A 16,283-nucleotide genomic window follows, 5' to 3' on the forward strand; every position below is an offset into this window, starting at 1 on the left:
TGAGTCAAACCCTTGGTCCATCTAGCCCAGTACTGTTGACACTGACTGGCAGAGGCTTTCAGGCAGGATTCCATCCTAACCCTCCCAAGAGATGCTGGGGATTGAGCCTGGGGCCTTTTGCAGGTGAAGTAGGTGCTCTGCCACTGAGCTTCCAAAACTAAAAAAAGATCTCAGTCCTCATGGTTCCAAATAAAGGGCTGATTTAGATAGGAACATAGAAAATGGCCTTATAGTGAGTTGGGGCCATCCAGCTCAATACTGACAATGCAGACTGGATAGAGCTCTCCAGGTTCCCAGGCAAGGGTCTTTATCCCAGGCCCAGCCGGAGATGCTTGGGTTCGAACCTGGGACCTTCCGCGTGCAAAGCAGGGGCTCTCCCACTGGGCTGTTAAGCTTCCAGTCCTCATGGCCCTGAATAGGAGTATCACCCACACAGAGGTAATGATGGGAAAGGGGGTGGAACCAAGGATTCTTTTTAAAGAGGAAACTCCTTCTACATCACTTAATTTTTGGAGCAAGAGCAGCAACAAGCTCCTCCCCCAAGCTATCCTTGAGATCAATTGCAGTGGGTGGGCGGGGCCTGGTGACTGTCCAACACAGCCAGATCCCGCCCCTCTCTCAAGTGGGCGGGGCCTAGGGACCAGGCCGGCCCCTTCCCCGGGCGGGCGGGGCCTGGAGACCAGCCAATGGGGCCAGGCCCCGCCCTTTTCCAAGGTGGGTGGGGGGAAGGCTGAGAGCAGCAGCCACTTCCTCACCTGATTGTCCATAGCTGGGCCCGGCCCGGCCCGGCCCGGCCCGCCGCCGCCGCCGCCTCCTCCTCCTGGTGTTGCTGCTGCTGCTGCTTCCTCCTCGTCGTCTGGGGCTTCGGGCCTAGCTCGTCTCTCCCGCTCAGGGCTGCTGCTGCTCCTCCTCTTGCCGCCGCCGCCTCCGCCGCCGCCGCCTCATGGCTTGGAGCCTCGGGAATCCGTCTTGCCTCAGCCCTACCCCACCGAATCTCCCTATCGCTTCCCTCCCCTCACTCACCGGAACCGGAAGTCGCGCAAACTCTATACGCCCCACCCCTCGCGACGGGCCGCCTCGGCCGCCCAATCGGCGGCGCGTGCCCCACGTTCTGCCCAATGGCAGTGCAGCGCACGCGCCAGCGAACGGGGGGCCGCCAACGGCCGGCGGCACCCAGCCAATGGCAGGGAAAGGGGCTGGCGGGTCCGCGTTGCCGGGGAGACGGGAGGGAAGAAGAGGGAGCGCGCGGGCGTCTGCCAAAGGTGACGCTGGTAAGCGGGTGTGGGAGTGAGAGGTTAGTCTTCTCTGAGGTAGCCGTGTTGTTGAGCAGGCTGCTTCGAAACGGGGATGAGGGTAGGGGGTCATTCTCTCTCTCTCTCCCCCCCCCCACCGAGCAAGAAGCTCCTCCTCCACCTCTACTTGAAGGAAAGGCACTTTTTATATGCTCACCACGCCTCTCAGAGCTATACTTTTGCCTCCCTCTGTGCCCTCCTAGCACATTTTGTTTCACCCTTCCCCAACCTGGTGGCCCCCGGATGTGTTGGAGTACAACTCCCATCTGATGGGAGTTGTAGTCTGTCTAACCCATCTGGAGGACCCCAGGTTGGGAAAAGCTGCATACACGCACACACACACGTTCACCCAGGCTTTCTCTGGCTTGTAATTAATTGCAATTAATCATATGCTGCTCCATCTTACTGTTCTTTGCATTGTTTTTTATTGTTATTGTAGTTGGGATTGTCTTCAGTAGTGATTTTAAATGTGGTTTGCATTGTTACTGCTGTTGAAACACTTGTTAATAGTGTATTTATGTGTGACTTTTAATGTTTATATGTGATTCACTCAGAGCTTTTATTATTGTGAAAGTCGGCCTGACTAGGCCTTGTAAGTAGTTTGGTTCAGGCGAGGTGCCTGATGGGATTGGGGGTGTGTGTGTGTCCATGAGAAGGTAATTATAACTTGCTCATAAGCAAGAACTTCCTATCCACCAAAGTAACTCATCCCTAAAGATAAGAAGGCTGCTGTGCTGATAAGACTGTGATGAGCATAAATTGGTTTCTGAGCATACGTAGTGTGTTTTTCTTTGTTCTGCAACTTTCAGTCTGTATAAATGCATCCTGTTTTCTTGGGGGGGGGGTGGGTGGGACGATGACACAGTTTCGTCTGCCTCTCTCACAGCCGTGATGTGCTTCAATAAATTTCTGACTGTTCAACCTAACCTGCCTTGGATATTTCTTCAACAATTTGGTGCCGTGACTCGGATCCCAAATGCTGAGAAGAATCGAACCAATTTAGACCACCTTTCACTGAACATCCCAGAAGTATGCAACAAGGTAAAAGACCTTTTGAAATCTCTATGTCTGGGACACTGTGAGTCTTGCCTGTAGGATGATTCTGCCTTGGCTGATGGGATACCACCTTTATTGAGACAGTAATTTAAGCACTTGGTAAATTTTTGTTTTGTTTTTGTTTGTTTCGGGGTTACGGAGGTCCGTGGGATATGGCGTCAGGAGGATGGGAGTTGCCTTGTGTGAACTGAGGAAAAGAATAGAATGAGAGTTGCCTGGTATGAATTGAGGTAAAAAGGAGCAGGGCAAATTATAGTAGCTGGAACCTTGTGCGAGTTTTCCTTCTTTCCTCCATGGTATGAGCCGGCTTGACAAGGCACAGACCTCCTGAATAAATCTTTCCTGAATGGATGGAGATGGCAGTGTGTGACCCAACCTTTCCTTCACTCCCTGCCATGGTATGAGTTTCCTTGACCGTGAGTGACTGATGGTGCCTCCTATTCAGCGGGAGTCGGTCTCTGAGTGTACCTCGGAATTTGGCAGTGCCTTTCGGTTCTCACAACCTGTGGACACCTCCTGATGGTTTTCCTGTGTGAATTGAGGGTGGGGTCGGATTCTTCCAAAAAAATTCCACAGCCCCAAAAGGGCTGCCTTCAATGTACATGTACAGGAATTATGGACCTAAGACTTGCAAGTTTGTGACCAATGGAACTTGAATTTGACCTGTCCAAACAATGTCCCTTGGTTGGGACCTTTGATTTGGACAGAATTGTGCACTGAAAGGGAGCCTTGGACTCTCGAGGTCCAAGGTAGCACAGCGTCAATGAGAATGCATTCTTTGATTGGTATGTTGAGACGTCAAAAAGGTCACCTAAGTCCTGGGGAGCAGAGTCCTAAGGACTCCCAAGAAAAACTGAAAGACCAGGTCAAATTTTGAAACATCAGAAAAGCCACAAAAACATTAGAAAATCAGTGATCACTTGTTAAAATTTTAATTGTGCTAGCATGAACCAACTCATGCAAGTTACTTTGCCCCAAGGAGTATGCACTAGATTAAAGGAACAAGGAAACTGGCCAAATCAAGAACTAGCTGACTTGATACTTCAGACCAAGCGCGCATCAGATGCTGCAGAAAACTGATTAGGCTAAAAAAAACAACAACCCATCAATTGTAAGCAAAACAAAAGTGAGACTACAGCAGACTACATGTAGTCTAAAGACATTCCTGAAAATATTCAATCATTGCTGCCACTTTTCTGTAGCCGAGCATTAGAAAAATAAGTGTCCCCACCAGCCTGGCCAGCTGATGGAAACACTTCACACCTCCCAGCTGCTTCCCCCATCTCCCCCTCCTTCTCAGAACTTCCAAGACAGCTGAGAGGTTTGTAACTTTTTCTTTCTATTGACGAGAGACCTTTTGTGTAGACTTGGTTGCTCTATCTTTGTTCCCTGACAGAGTATATTCAGATATTCCTGAGCCACTTCCCTCATCTTCTGAATCTGAATCTACTCCCGCTGCTCCAAAACAAGCACTGGGCTAAAACAACTTGGGCTCTTTTGTTATAAAAAAGTTCTTGTGCTTTTAGTGTGTTTACCTAAAAACATGGAAATAAAAACTGACCAGTAACATATTATGGTACTTTCCTTAATGCTGTAGCTGCTGCCCTCGTTCGAACCTCCAAAAATACTGTGTTAAGTTCCCCTTTAATTAGGCTGACCATATGTACCATTTTAAACAGGACAGTACTGGTTTTTCCATATTTCCTGACCGTCCCATCGTTTTAATATAAATGTCAATTTTGTCCCGTTTTTAATTTTTTGTAAAAAACTGAACGTGTTTATCATAAGGCTCCATGCTAATCAATGTGTGCAGTACAACTACTAGTGTGACGAAAGAGGAAGTTCCGTTTCCTTTGTCCAGTCAGGGCCAGGCTTCTTGAGCTAGCAACGATCAGATGCTGCCCCCTTGCTGGTCTGCAGTGGCAGGGAATTCAGTAGGCGGTCGCTAAGCCCCATTCAGCGTGTGGGAGCCAGGAGGGTGAGTCTTACTGTTATTTCTACCATCATTCCGCCCATAGAGATTCTTTCTGCCCTACATTCAGTTTGATTCAGACTTTTCAGACTCATATTTCGGTTTAGCTATTTTTTTATTATAGTGGAACTCTCCGGTGGGACATTACATAACCCCGTCCTGCTTTTGTCATCCCAATATCCCATTTTTTGTCTCAAGGAAATATGGTCAGCCTACCTTTAACTCCTTGTGTACCTCCCTCAGTGGCAGCTCTTCTACTTAAAGCAAAGGCTCAGCACCTATCTCAGTCACGCCTCTCCAGGTATGACATTTTGCATCTCTCTCGCAGTCATGTTACAGTGCAGCGTTGCTCCACTCTAAATCCTGCTTCTTTGCTGCCTGATGCTTCTGAAAGTATCCCTTACGATTGTTTGGAGGTGGCTGAGCACCTAGCAAAGCCACGTCCAGACTTGTCAGAAGAGCCGCTGACTAAGGTAGATGGTGTGTATTTTGTGAAAGCGTCCTGTCAATGGAATGCTGAAGAGAGATGCTGTCTGCGCTTCCCACGTTGTAACAGAACAAAATATTTGGCCTAACTGTGCTTCTGCTCAAGTGGCAGAACTTTTTGCCCTCACGAGGGCTACAGCCTTATTCCTTCCAGCAATAAAAGAGTCTCCCATGGTAACTTTTGAAGATGTGGTACAACTCCGAAATCAGGCCCAAATGTTGAAAAAGAGAAGTGGAGACTGGCTGGTTGTCCTCAGTACACTGACCATTTGTGGCGCTCCCCAGACGGCCGCCTGGCAGCGCCCATGGTCCTTCTTCCCTGCCTTGCAGTAGCAGATAAGAAGGGCAGAGTCGGCTGCGTCAGCCCCCTCCGGGGTGAAGGTGCCACAAAGATCTAGATCAAGCAGGTCGCATGAATGTGAATAATGTGTTTGATGTACTCGGTAACTTTGTTTTTGCTTTTAGAGAAAATGTCTTCGTCTCTGTATTTGTGGCTATTGTTCTTGCCATGTGAGAGTGTGAGCTTTTTATTCTTCTTAGTCATCAAATGCCTGTCCTTTGGGTCTGCTGGACAGATTGTCTGATATGCCACCCGTAAGCTACAATAGCATCAGCTTCTGTGTAAAAATCAAGATGCAATGACTGTGTGTGACTGGCAATAGAGAGTGAGTGTTGGCCGAGGATTGTCTGTATGGTCATGCATTAGTTAATTTGTTTAAACATGTATTGTAGCTTAGGCTCAACCTTCTCTGTGTAACAGTAAGTGTTAGTTCACAAAGAAGAAAATGCAAGCTAAACTGAATGTTTGTTGAGGGTTGCTCCATGTGCGCAAATGATGCTGTCGAAATGAGAATGAGATTTTAAAGTGGTCTAAGCAAGTGTAAACTTTTATTGAAAGTCACTGGTGAGATATATTTGCACACTGAGGTAACAGTGGATTTGAAATTCTATGTGTTGTGCATTGTCCCATTGTTGTGTTAGTTATGGCTATTTTCTTGCTTTGTATTTTTGCTTTGTATGTAGGCTAGCAAGCTTAATGATTTTAGATTTGTTTAATACACAATCTGTGAGAATTCAAAGGAGTGTATTAGATTGTTTCAGAAAAATGGCAAGCAGTCAGATGTGAATTTGCCCAGAATCATATGCAGTAACAGTATAGTAATCAATAGCACAAGTACTCTGATTTGCTAGAAAGTTGGCAGTTTTCATGATTTTAGAGTTTGTTCTCATAGCTGTATTCGCATACAGTGAAAGCCATGTTTTTTCCTACTCACAGAAGCGAAAATAATGCACCGTATTTGCTCTTCACACTGTGTACCTTCTAACTGATAAGGAATGCTTCTTTCTGTACTGTGAGAATTTATTTTGCTGCCAAAAGTGAAAGGCCTTGGTGACAGGGAGCCAGCAGTGTGTACTTTCTGACAGTTTTCTGAGTGAGTGAGACTTGCTTTATAAAATTCTGAGTGAATTAGCCTGTTATCTGTTCTCGTCCTAGAGAAAGACGGTGCACCTCCTGCTCAGATAACCAGCCCCAAAGTACGGCACCCCATCACTCCCCTGGAAACCAGAGTAAGTGAACCAAGAGTTAAGAGATGGGTAAGCTTTCTTTTAACATACAAATAGATTTCATTCAAATGATGAAATGTTCTTTTAAATATGTATTAGTAGTTGTGCGTACAAAGTTCTGCAAATTCAACAGCATTTCCAGTGCCCCTACCATCCCCAGCCAGCAGGGCTGGTAGAAAAAAGGAAAAGAAAGGAAAGGAAGAAGTCTTAAAGAATAAATTAGCCAAAATCTGTGCTGAAACTGGATTTAAATGGCCACCTGTATCCGGCTGCTGCTAGGCATCTTTGGTGGCCTGAAAGCAGAGAACACTTTCCTGAAAGTGGTGGACCAGATTCGAATAGACTTAAATGTATCCAACTGCTGGATCTGCAGCCATGTGCCAGTCCATGCTCAGGGAGGCATACCAATGATCCAAATCCCACTAAATCAGACTAAAATGATTAAACCCCATTACTTAGATCTACCAGAAACAGCCACCTAGCAAGATATGCAATGTAATAAGCATAATAGTTTGTATTGTTTTGTTCCATGTGGTCATTGCTTTGATTAAATGTTATATCAAATTCCTTACTAAAACTATACATAAAGCTGAGCTGCACCAGATGGTCAGTAGAATGCAAAGAGAAATGTAAAAAGAAGAGAAAGAGATTGAGCAACTGATAATACAAGCATAGATGGTGAGCCTAATAGGCCAAAGGGGGGATTATAAAAGTAGACCTGGCAAGGCCTTGTAAGTAGTTTGGTTCAGGCAAGGTGCTTGATGGGATTGAGTGTCTGTCGGGGGGCCATGATAAGGTAATTGTAACTTGCTCATAAGCAAGAACTTCCTGTCCACTGTGGAAAATGACTAAGGCAAAGCCATGTCGTCTTGGCTTCTTTGTGCCTACGTGGCAGATTCCTCAAAGGCCTAAAACTGTTGTCTGTGTTTCTTCCGTACTAAAGAAGAAAATGCTAGAACAGTAGAGATAAGTTATCTTGTTTGCACAGCAACTCACCCCACACCTATGAATTATTGTATTTGCAAAATAATTGCGTCATAAATCCTGGGAAAGTTACAGGGCTCTGAGAGAAGAAGCCAGGGGTGGTGGTTCAGTAAAAGTTCAGTTGATAATAAGCAGACATGAGCGCTAGGCTTGGCTGATGTCACTTATTTAGGCACACTATGATTATAAATGTAACTGGTGAGTGTTGATCTGCGCTGCCTCTTTTTTTTTTTAAATACTTTTTATTTTATGTCTTTATAAATGAAATAAACAATACCAACAACCTAAGCGGTAGCTACAGTTTCCCAACAATACAATATTCTTAAGAGGACACAACAATAACAGAAAGCAGCAAGAAAGAGAAAAAAAGAAAAAGAGAAAAAAAGAAATTATTTAAAAGGATTAAATTTAAACTCCAGTACACACGGGCTTCAAATTCCATGTAACTTAAAAATTATACCTATAACATTGATAAAATTGCAATTCAATACAGCATGGTTAATCTTATGTCATCAGTCTTATAACAAGGAAGCAGGCCTACAATTCATTTCCGGTGACCATATAGCCAGTCTCATAATAATAATAATGAGATAAATTAAAAAGGATAAATAATAACAAATCACTAATAAGTTTTATAATGTTATATGATAATAATGATTAAAAACAACCTTACAACAATCAGTAATATATTTTATACTAGATATATCAATGAGTGTGCATATTTCTATGCACCTTCAAACAGTATATTTAGATACAGTATGTCATACCCATTTTAAAGGAGAAGGATTAAAAAAAACGTGAAAGAAAAATAAGAGAAAGCAGACAGATATATATATATATATATATATATATATATATGCAATTAACTCTGGCCTAATCTGAGTCACTCAGACTAGACATAACCAGTTAACAAAAGCTGTTTATGGATTCCAGTTCATGGGGCTGTAACAGAGATCTCACTCATTTTTGTGTTTAGCCATGCCTCCGCCATTTCACGATTCGGGAACTTCTTCATCTGACCTTCAGAAACAATGCACAATGTAGCAGGATATTTTAAGTAATATTGTAAGTTCATCTATTTCGCCAGATTTTTCGCCTTGATGAATTGTCTTCTTTTCACAACAATTTCTTTAATGTAATCTGGAAATAACATAACTTCATCTTGTTTCCAAAAAAGATTCCACTCCCTCTTGCCAAACACAGGATATAATTTTTTGTGGAGATTCTTGCAAATTGGACTATAATCGTATAGGCAGCTGCTTTGGCATTTGGCACACTATTTTTATTTTTTAATTTCCAATATTTATTTATTTATTTATTTATTTCATTTCTATACCGCCCAATAGCCGAAGCTCTCTGGGCAGTTCACAAAAATTAAAACCAAACAACACACAATAAAACAATTTAAAATATATAGAACATTAAAACCACAATATAACAATACAACCACAATAAAACCTAGCAGCAGTACAGGAGTTTAAAATACAGATTTAAAACAGCAAAGATAAAAATTTAGAAAGCTAAAATGCCTGGGAAAATAAAAAGGTCTTCACCTGGCGCCGAAAGGAGTACAATGTAGGCGCCAGGCGAACCTCACTATGGAGCTCATTCCAGAGCCGGGGTGCCACAGCAGAAAAAGCCCTCCCCCTAGTAGCCACCCGCCTCACTTCCTTTGGCAGGGGCTCACGGAGAAGGGCTGCTGCTGATGATCTTAAGGTCCGGGCAGGCACATATGGGAGGAGGCGATCCTTCAGGTAACCTGGCCCCAAGCCGTTAAGGGCTTTGAACATTAACACCAGCACTTTGAATTGGGCCCGGAAATGGACTGGCAGCCGGTGCAGCTGGAAAAGTACTGGCGTAATATGAGCTCGCAGGCCAGTCCCTGTTAACAATCTTGCTGCCCTATTTTGGACCAGCTGAAGTTTCCGGACCGTTTTCAAAGGCAGCCCCACGTATAACGCATTGCACTAATCCAGACGAGAAGTTATCAGAGCATGGATAACTGTAGCTAGGCTATCTCTGTCCAGATAACGGCGTAGTTGGTATACCAGCCTAAGCTGATAAAAAGTGCTCCATGCCACTGAATTCACCTGTGCCTCAAGTGACAGTTCTGGGTCCAAGAGCACCCCCAATCTACGAACCTGATCCTTTAGGGGGAGTGCAACCCCCTCCAGAACAGGTTGAATATCACCTAGCCGGGCAGACGAACCACCCACTAACAGTACCTCCATCTTGTCTGGATTGAGTTTCAGTTTATTAGCCCTCATCCAGTCCATTACCGTGCCCAGGCACTGATTCAGAACAGCCACTGCCTCCCCTGGTTTTGATGAGAAGGAGAGGTAGAGCTGGGTGTCATCTGCATATTGATGGCACCTCAGCCCACACCTCCGGATAACCTCCCCCAGCGGTTTCATGTAGATGTTAAACAGCATGGGGGATAAAATAGAGCCCTGTGGAACCCCATGGCACAATTGCCATGGCACAGAGCAAAAATCCCCCAGCACCACCTTCTGGAGTTGGCCATCCAAGTAGGAGCGGAACCACTGTAGTGCAGTGCCGCCAACTCCTAACCAAGACAACCTATCCAGAAGGATACCATGATCGATGGTATTGAAAGCCGCTGAGAGGTCCAGGAGAATCAACAGGGTCGCACTCCCCCTGTCCCTCTCCCGGCAGAGGTCATCCCACAGGGCGACCAAGGCAGTTTCCGTTCCAAAACCAGGCCTGAAGCCCGATTGAATATCAAGTAAATAATCAGATGGCACAGGGAGTATCTCATGCAAAAGCTTATCTACGAATGTAGACAAATTTACATCACTAGGCACATCCTTAATACCAATTATATGTACATTGGCTCTGCGATTAAAAGCCTCCAGCTGAGGGATTCTGACAAGCGAGTTAAAAATTTGTGACGCAGTTTCGTTGGCTGCCATCCTATCTTCCAGCTTGTTAACTTCGCCTCCATTTTTTGCCAAGAGTTGTTAATTAAATCCACAGCCCCTTGCAGGGTGGTGATGGAATTTTGAATTACATCCAACCTTCTAGCCTGTTCAGCTAATTGCGAAGACAAAGTTTTAATCAGAGTAAATAACTCCCCTATATTTTCAGTTCTTGGCGCCTTTGCCAAAGGAGGTACAGGGGGAGTGGGCAGAGATGCATTTCCTTTTTTTTTCTCCTTGGTGTAGCCATGTTTCTCTTCAAACAGATCTTGCAGGTCCTCAGATATCCTCAAATATTGTTAATATTTTTTAACCCATTCCTCAGATGTTGTTGGTATTTCTTAATCCATAAATTAAATGGAGCACGCCAGCCCTAATTTCTCCTATTTAAATAGGAGTTTCAAAACAACTTTTGGCGATGATGAAGCTCTGGGAGGGTAGTCGTGGAATCCAGCCCCCTTGCTTCTTCGCCGAGGTCACTAATTTACCAAGACTTAATCCAGATGCAACCTTGACCCCCCTTTTCATTCCAGGGGAGAGAGAAAAGGTTTTTCAACCTTTAAAAAAGCTGTTTGAGATAGCCTCCCGCTGAGACTCCACAGGGTGCTGCAAGGGTGACATTGGCTCTGACCGGAAATTGATCTGCGCTGCCTCTGTGTTGGCAGAGCTGCCTTCGTTGTACATGAATAAACTCGAGTTGGATCTTACCCGCGTGTCCAGACCTTAATTGGAGGGCAGCTGGGCATGGACCTCCAAGTCCAGGTTTGGACTTTTACCACAATTCTGGCGAGTCAGACAGGAGAGCCTGGCTTTGCAGCGCAATCACGCCCCGCCCAGATACTTTAACTCAGATAACTCACTAGGTGAGTTCACTTTGGGGTCTTCTTGGACGGGCAGGATGGGCGTGCTTCATAACCAAGGCCAACTCCAAGTAGGGTAAGATTCGCTGGTAAAAAAAAAAAAGGTGAGACCCCCTGGTTGGTTTCCTTTGTTTAAGGTGATGTCCATTAAGTATTGAAAGGTATATACAGGACAGCCTTAACTGGTTGAAGGAGACAAAATGGGTAGGGGTTGGAGTGTCCCGAAAGGGTCATCTCTGGATGTTATGCTTAAGCAATGGAATACTCAGCCAAGCATGTCTGGTTTGAGTAAAAAGCGCTCGGTTCTGTTGTGCACAGAAAAATGGCCAGTTCTTAGCCACTCATGGCCACCCGAAGGATCCTTCAACCAAAACATCTTAAGAGATCTCCGCCTTGTTCTAGAGGACAGGGTGCCCGAAAACATGGATTACTGGTTTCTCTGGGCTGACGTGGCTGAGAAAAGGCAGGCAAGAAGTAAAGCAGTGTTCCTCACGAGCATACCATCCGCGCTGCCTCCGCTGCCTTGTCCGCTGCCTCCCTACCCAGAGGACCAGGATCTGGTGCCATCCCAAGGGATATATCCAGCTACAAACCAAACTCAAAGTGTCTGCACACAAATGGGTCAAATAGGGGTTTTAAACGTCTACCCCGACCCCTGTCCCCCATTAAATCTGAATGATGCAGCCGATTGGACAGTCGTGACTCAGTACCAAGAATGGATGCGCACTGTTCTACAACAAATGGGTCAGGAAACTGTAAACTGGTCTAAGGTGTGGGCTGTGACCCAAGAAAAATCGGAGTCCCCCGCTGATTTCCTGGTTCGTTTGACTCGCGCTCTGCGCATGTATGGGGGCATTGACCCTGATGAGGCAAGGCATGCTGCCCTGATAGTAGGTATGTTCGTGGAGCAAGCTGCTCCTGATATTCAAAAGTATTTCAGGGAACACCAGCCAGGGTGACAGGAAAATGGTGTGGCGAAGATGTTGGCAATAGCAAGCATGTGTTTGATGGAAGGGAGGAGAAGGCGCAGAAGGAACGGAAGAAGGTTCTGAGAAAGAGTTAGAGGCAAAGTTGTTGGCAGCAGCCCTTACGGGAGCAAGGTTCCTGGGGCGTGGCCAAGGGAGAGGACGAGAGTTTGGTTGTGGACGTGGTCAGAGAGGACATGGTAGAGAAGCAAGTGCAGAGACAAATGAGGGAGGACAGAGAGGTGGGTATAGCCGGGACGTGTGCCATTATTGCAAGCAACCTGGTCATTGGAAAAATGAGTGTCCCCAGAAGGGGAATCAAAGGCAAGAAGGTCAGTGGACTGGGCAGGGGCAGGGACAAGGGCCCGCCACTTAGCAGAGAGCAGAAAGTGTTGGAACATCGGAATGATGGGTAGAGGGAGGTCTAGAGTTGGTTGGGAGCGAGAGCGAGAGTCAAACCCCAAACAGCTGGAAATTGAAACTGGCAAAACCTTTTCTGACCCCTTAACATAAATGGGAAACCTTATGACTGTCTTCTTGATGCTGGTGCTGCAAAAAGCATGCTGAATAAAATCACCTTGCCCCTTCCTGGTTCCGGAGAAAGTGTCATGGGAATCGATGGGAAATTATCCACCGTTCCCTTGAGTCAACCAGTTACGGTTAAAATTGGCCCTTTTGCAGCAGATCATTCTTTCCTGATGATGTCAAAAAGCCCAGTGAACCTCTTGGGAAGTGACCTGCCAGCAAAGTTAAAGGCTTCCATCGGTTGCAGCCGACATGGGCTCTGTCACCCTGCCTTCCTCCAATGTCATGGCTTCTTGGAGGAGGCCAGTCCCCCGACAGACAGATCTGCCAGAGGAGCTCAGAGGGCTGCCATCTGAGTACTGGGCAGAAGATTCGGGTGAGGTTGGTCTGCTAAAATCTGCAGCTCCTGTAAAAATTACCGCCTGTACTGACATCCCCCCCCCCCCCCACGGTGAAGCAATATCCCAGGTCATTGGAAGCCGGAGAATGCGTTGGGAAACTAATTGAAAAACCTTTAAAACAAGGTGTCTCAGTGCAATGTTCTTCGCCATGTAACACCCCAATTCTGGCTGTCAAAAGGAGGACGGAACCAGGACAGCCCCCCAGTTACCGCATGGTGTAAGACCTCAGGCTAATGAATAAATTTGTGATCCCAGGACATAATGTTGTCCCAAATCCCGCCACCATAATATGCAGCATCCCTGCAAGTGCACGTGTGTATACAGTATTAGACCTGATATTTTACTCTGTGATTTGGTCGTTTGGTCTGTGATTCGGTCGTATTGGCTAACGCCCTAGGCGATAGAGGACATCACATTGCAAAGAGGAAGTTGCCGTGGTGTAAGTCTGAGGCTGAATATCTGGGACACATTCTGTCTTGTGCAACCAGAAAGTTGTCTTGCAAACGTGTGCATGCCATGACAAAAATGAATGCCCCCTCTACCAAAACCCAGGTCAGAGCCCCGTTGGGCATGTTGGGGTATTGCAGAGCTCGGAACCCTGGCTTCTCTGAAATTGTGAAGCCATGGTTAGAGAAGACAAAGGCTGCAGCCCCAGAAGAGTGTGAGTGGACGAGGCTCGACTCCCAGGCTTGGGAACAAGTGAAGACGCCCTTGTATCCGCTCCAGCTTTAGGTCTCCCAGATTATACTAACCCTTGTATTCTGTTTGTACATGAGAAACGTGGTGCAGCTTCTGGGGTGCTCTCTCAAAATTCTGGACCTCATAGGAGGCCAGTGGGGATTACTCTGGGCAATTAGACAGCGCTGCGAAAGGCTGTGCCTCTTGTGTGCGCAGTGTTGCAGCTGCGGCACTCACTGTTGAAAACGTCCAAGACATTGTACTTGGTCACCCTTCGCAACTCTGGGCGCCCCATGCAGTATCCGCTTTGTTAACCCAGCGGAATACCCAGCATTTTTCCAACGCCCGTTATAACAAATACGAGACTTTGTTGCTCCAAACCCCGGAATTAACTATTTCACGGTGTACCGTGTTAAACCCCACAACTTTTATGCCTGAGCAAGATCCAGATCTCCCGCTTGACTGTAAAGCAGTTATTCGTGAAGTGCGAATGCCTAGAGAGGATCTGAAGGACACACCTTTGCAAGGTTCTGCATTCACTTGGTTTGTTGATGGGTCTTCCAGGCTTGTGGGTGGAACCCGTAAGACAGGCTGTGCAGTAGCGTCAAACACAGGAGTAATTGACTCTGGACCCCTGCCAGGACATAAAAGTGCACAAGCCGCGGAACTGACTGCTGTAGCCAGAGCTTGTGAAAAAGCAGGAGAGAGATCTCTGGCTGTCTACACCGATTCTAAATACGCCTTCGGAGTTTGTCATGCTACAGGTACCCTAGGGAAAAAGTGAGGATTCATCACAGCAGCGGGGAAACCAACTTCCCCAGGTATACATCCGATGGCTGAGCGGGTGGTTTCTGCCTGCCCGCGGTGTGTGAAGGAGAATGCAAAAGCCATACCGCCTGAGCCCCAAGGCGGAAGGCCATGGGTGCAACAGCCATTTGAATCCGTCCAGATTGATTTCGCTCATTTGCCCGAAACACGAGTTCCAGTGGCTGCTAGTCATTGTAGATGAATGATCGGGATGGGCGGAGGCTTTCCCCTGCAGGAAAGCCACAGCCCTAGAGGTGGGGAAACATTTGATGACGGACATTGTCCCGAGATTCGGCCCGCCTCGGCGTGTGTTCTCAGATCTGGGGTCACATTTTACCGCTGCACTAACACAGGCCCTGTCAAAGTGCTTAGGGGTCACCTGGCATCTCCGCACCCCCTACCGCCCCCAAAGCGCTGGGCAAGTAGAAAGAATGAGTGCCACTCTCAAAAGGAGGCTGGCTAAGATCTGCAAAACTCCCACCTCACCTGGCCTACTGCGCTTCCTCCAGCCCTACTATCAGTAAGGACCACCCCACGACAGCCCATCGCTTTGTCTCCTTATGAGGTTTCATTTGGAAGGCCTCCACCGATTGGCCGAGGATGGGCTGTTCCTCAGGTTACACTGCTAGGAGGGGATGAAGACTTAACTGCTGATACTGTTCAGCTGCAGGGCCAGTTCCAACGTATCCGCAGACACGGCGACGGGCAACCACTGCCCCTTGATGTGCCAGCTCATCCATTCCTACCCGGAGACGAGGTCTACATTCGCGCATGGGCAGCCGAAGGCCCCCAAGAACACTGGACCGGTCCTCATCTTCAGTTGCTGACCGCTCACACAGCAGTAAAGATGAAAGGGAAGCCCGCTTGGATCCACTGCGCCCATTGCGCCAGGGGTCCGTCAAAAGGCTCTTCTGAACCTGCACTTGCAGCAGGGCGCGAAGGTGAGGACCACGCACAGCAGGGGAACAGCACTGCTAGCCTTTCTCCGGACCCTGTGGACGAAGCAAGGCCAGAAGCAGAAGCAGAGGAGGAACGGGCTCATCACGCAAGTACTGACCTGTCTGACTTTTCGCAACTCACACATGCAGCGAACCACTGGGAAGCTGCACACGCCCCACCGTCTGACGGGGCTCGGTCAGCTCTGCCAGACTATCTGAGGGTCCACCCACAACCTCAGTGGGTGATCGAACATTATGACCAGCGGGATCAACCTTTAAAACTTAAAATCAAAAGAAAGTAATAAAAATCGATCCTATGTGGGGATACTGGGCAATAGTTGGATTTGGGTTGCTAGCAGGGTAAGCGTTGCGGCGTGCATGTTGGAGAAGAGCTTGCACTGGCAGAAAGTTTGGACGTGTTGTTTTCATCTGCCTTCTATCTTCTTGTATCGGTAGTCCTCGAGAGCCAGTATTGCAGACTGATCCTTCCCCAAGTAGCGTTCTGGGTATCACTCAGAGCATCCAACAAACCTTTGCACTTTCAGACTGTTGGATGTGTTTGGCGGCCTCTATAGCTACCTCGGCTCCAATGCCCTATGTCTTGAGGAAGAGACCGGTGTTTTGAGGAAGAGGAGAGATACACAGGGACTTTATTTGTACAGAGGAGCATTCAAAATCCCTGGGCCCTTTTCTTGTGTCTTTTAGATTGTAAGCCTGAGGGCAGGGACTTGTAAACCACTCTGGGAGCAGAGTGGGAGAAACAAATACTTTGAATAAATAAACTGAATAAGGGTGCAATCCTGTGCATGTTTAG

General features: G+C 46.9%; 2 protein-coding genes across 3 annotated transcripts in view; one reads left to right on the forward strand and one right to left on the reverse strand.

Annotated features, from left to right (window-relative positions):
- LOC146334122 (protein ENL-like) overlaps positions 1-800 on the reverse strand; it is a 43,451-nt gene extending 42,651 nt beyond the window's left edge. For both annotated transcript variants that reach the window (XM_084825343.1, XM_084825342.1), the window contains exon 1: positions 756-800. In XM_084825343.1, the coding sequence (XP_084681469.1) occupies positions 756-767 (12 nt within the window). In that variant the 5' untranslated portion in view covers positions 768-800. The remainder of the gene's footprint in view (positions 1-755) is intronic.
- Positions 801-1,212: 412 nt separating this feature from the next.
- Positions 1,213-16,258, forward strand: LOC146334123 (uncharacterized). The gene is made up of 4 exons (XM_084825268.1): positions 1,213-1,271; positions 2,179-2,333; positions 6,302-6,375; positions 15,196-16,258. Exons 2-4 carry the CDS (start codon positions 2,324-2,326, stop codon positions 15,769-15,771), a joined length of 660 nt encoding a protein of 219 aa, XP_084681394.1. The 5' UTR covers positions 1,213-1,271; positions 2,179-2,323; the 3' UTR covers positions 15,772-16,258.
- Positions 16,259-16,283: the final 25 nt, after the last annotated feature.

Source organism: Heloderma suspectum, chromosome W (assembly GCF_057233095.1).
Source record: "Heloderma suspectum isolate Gila_16-S chromosome W, 16-S_ref, whole genome shotgun sequence".
In the NCBI taxonomy this organism is placed as follows: Eukaryota; Metazoa; Chordata; class Lepidosauria; order Squamata; family Helodermatidae; genus Heloderma; species Heloderma suspectum.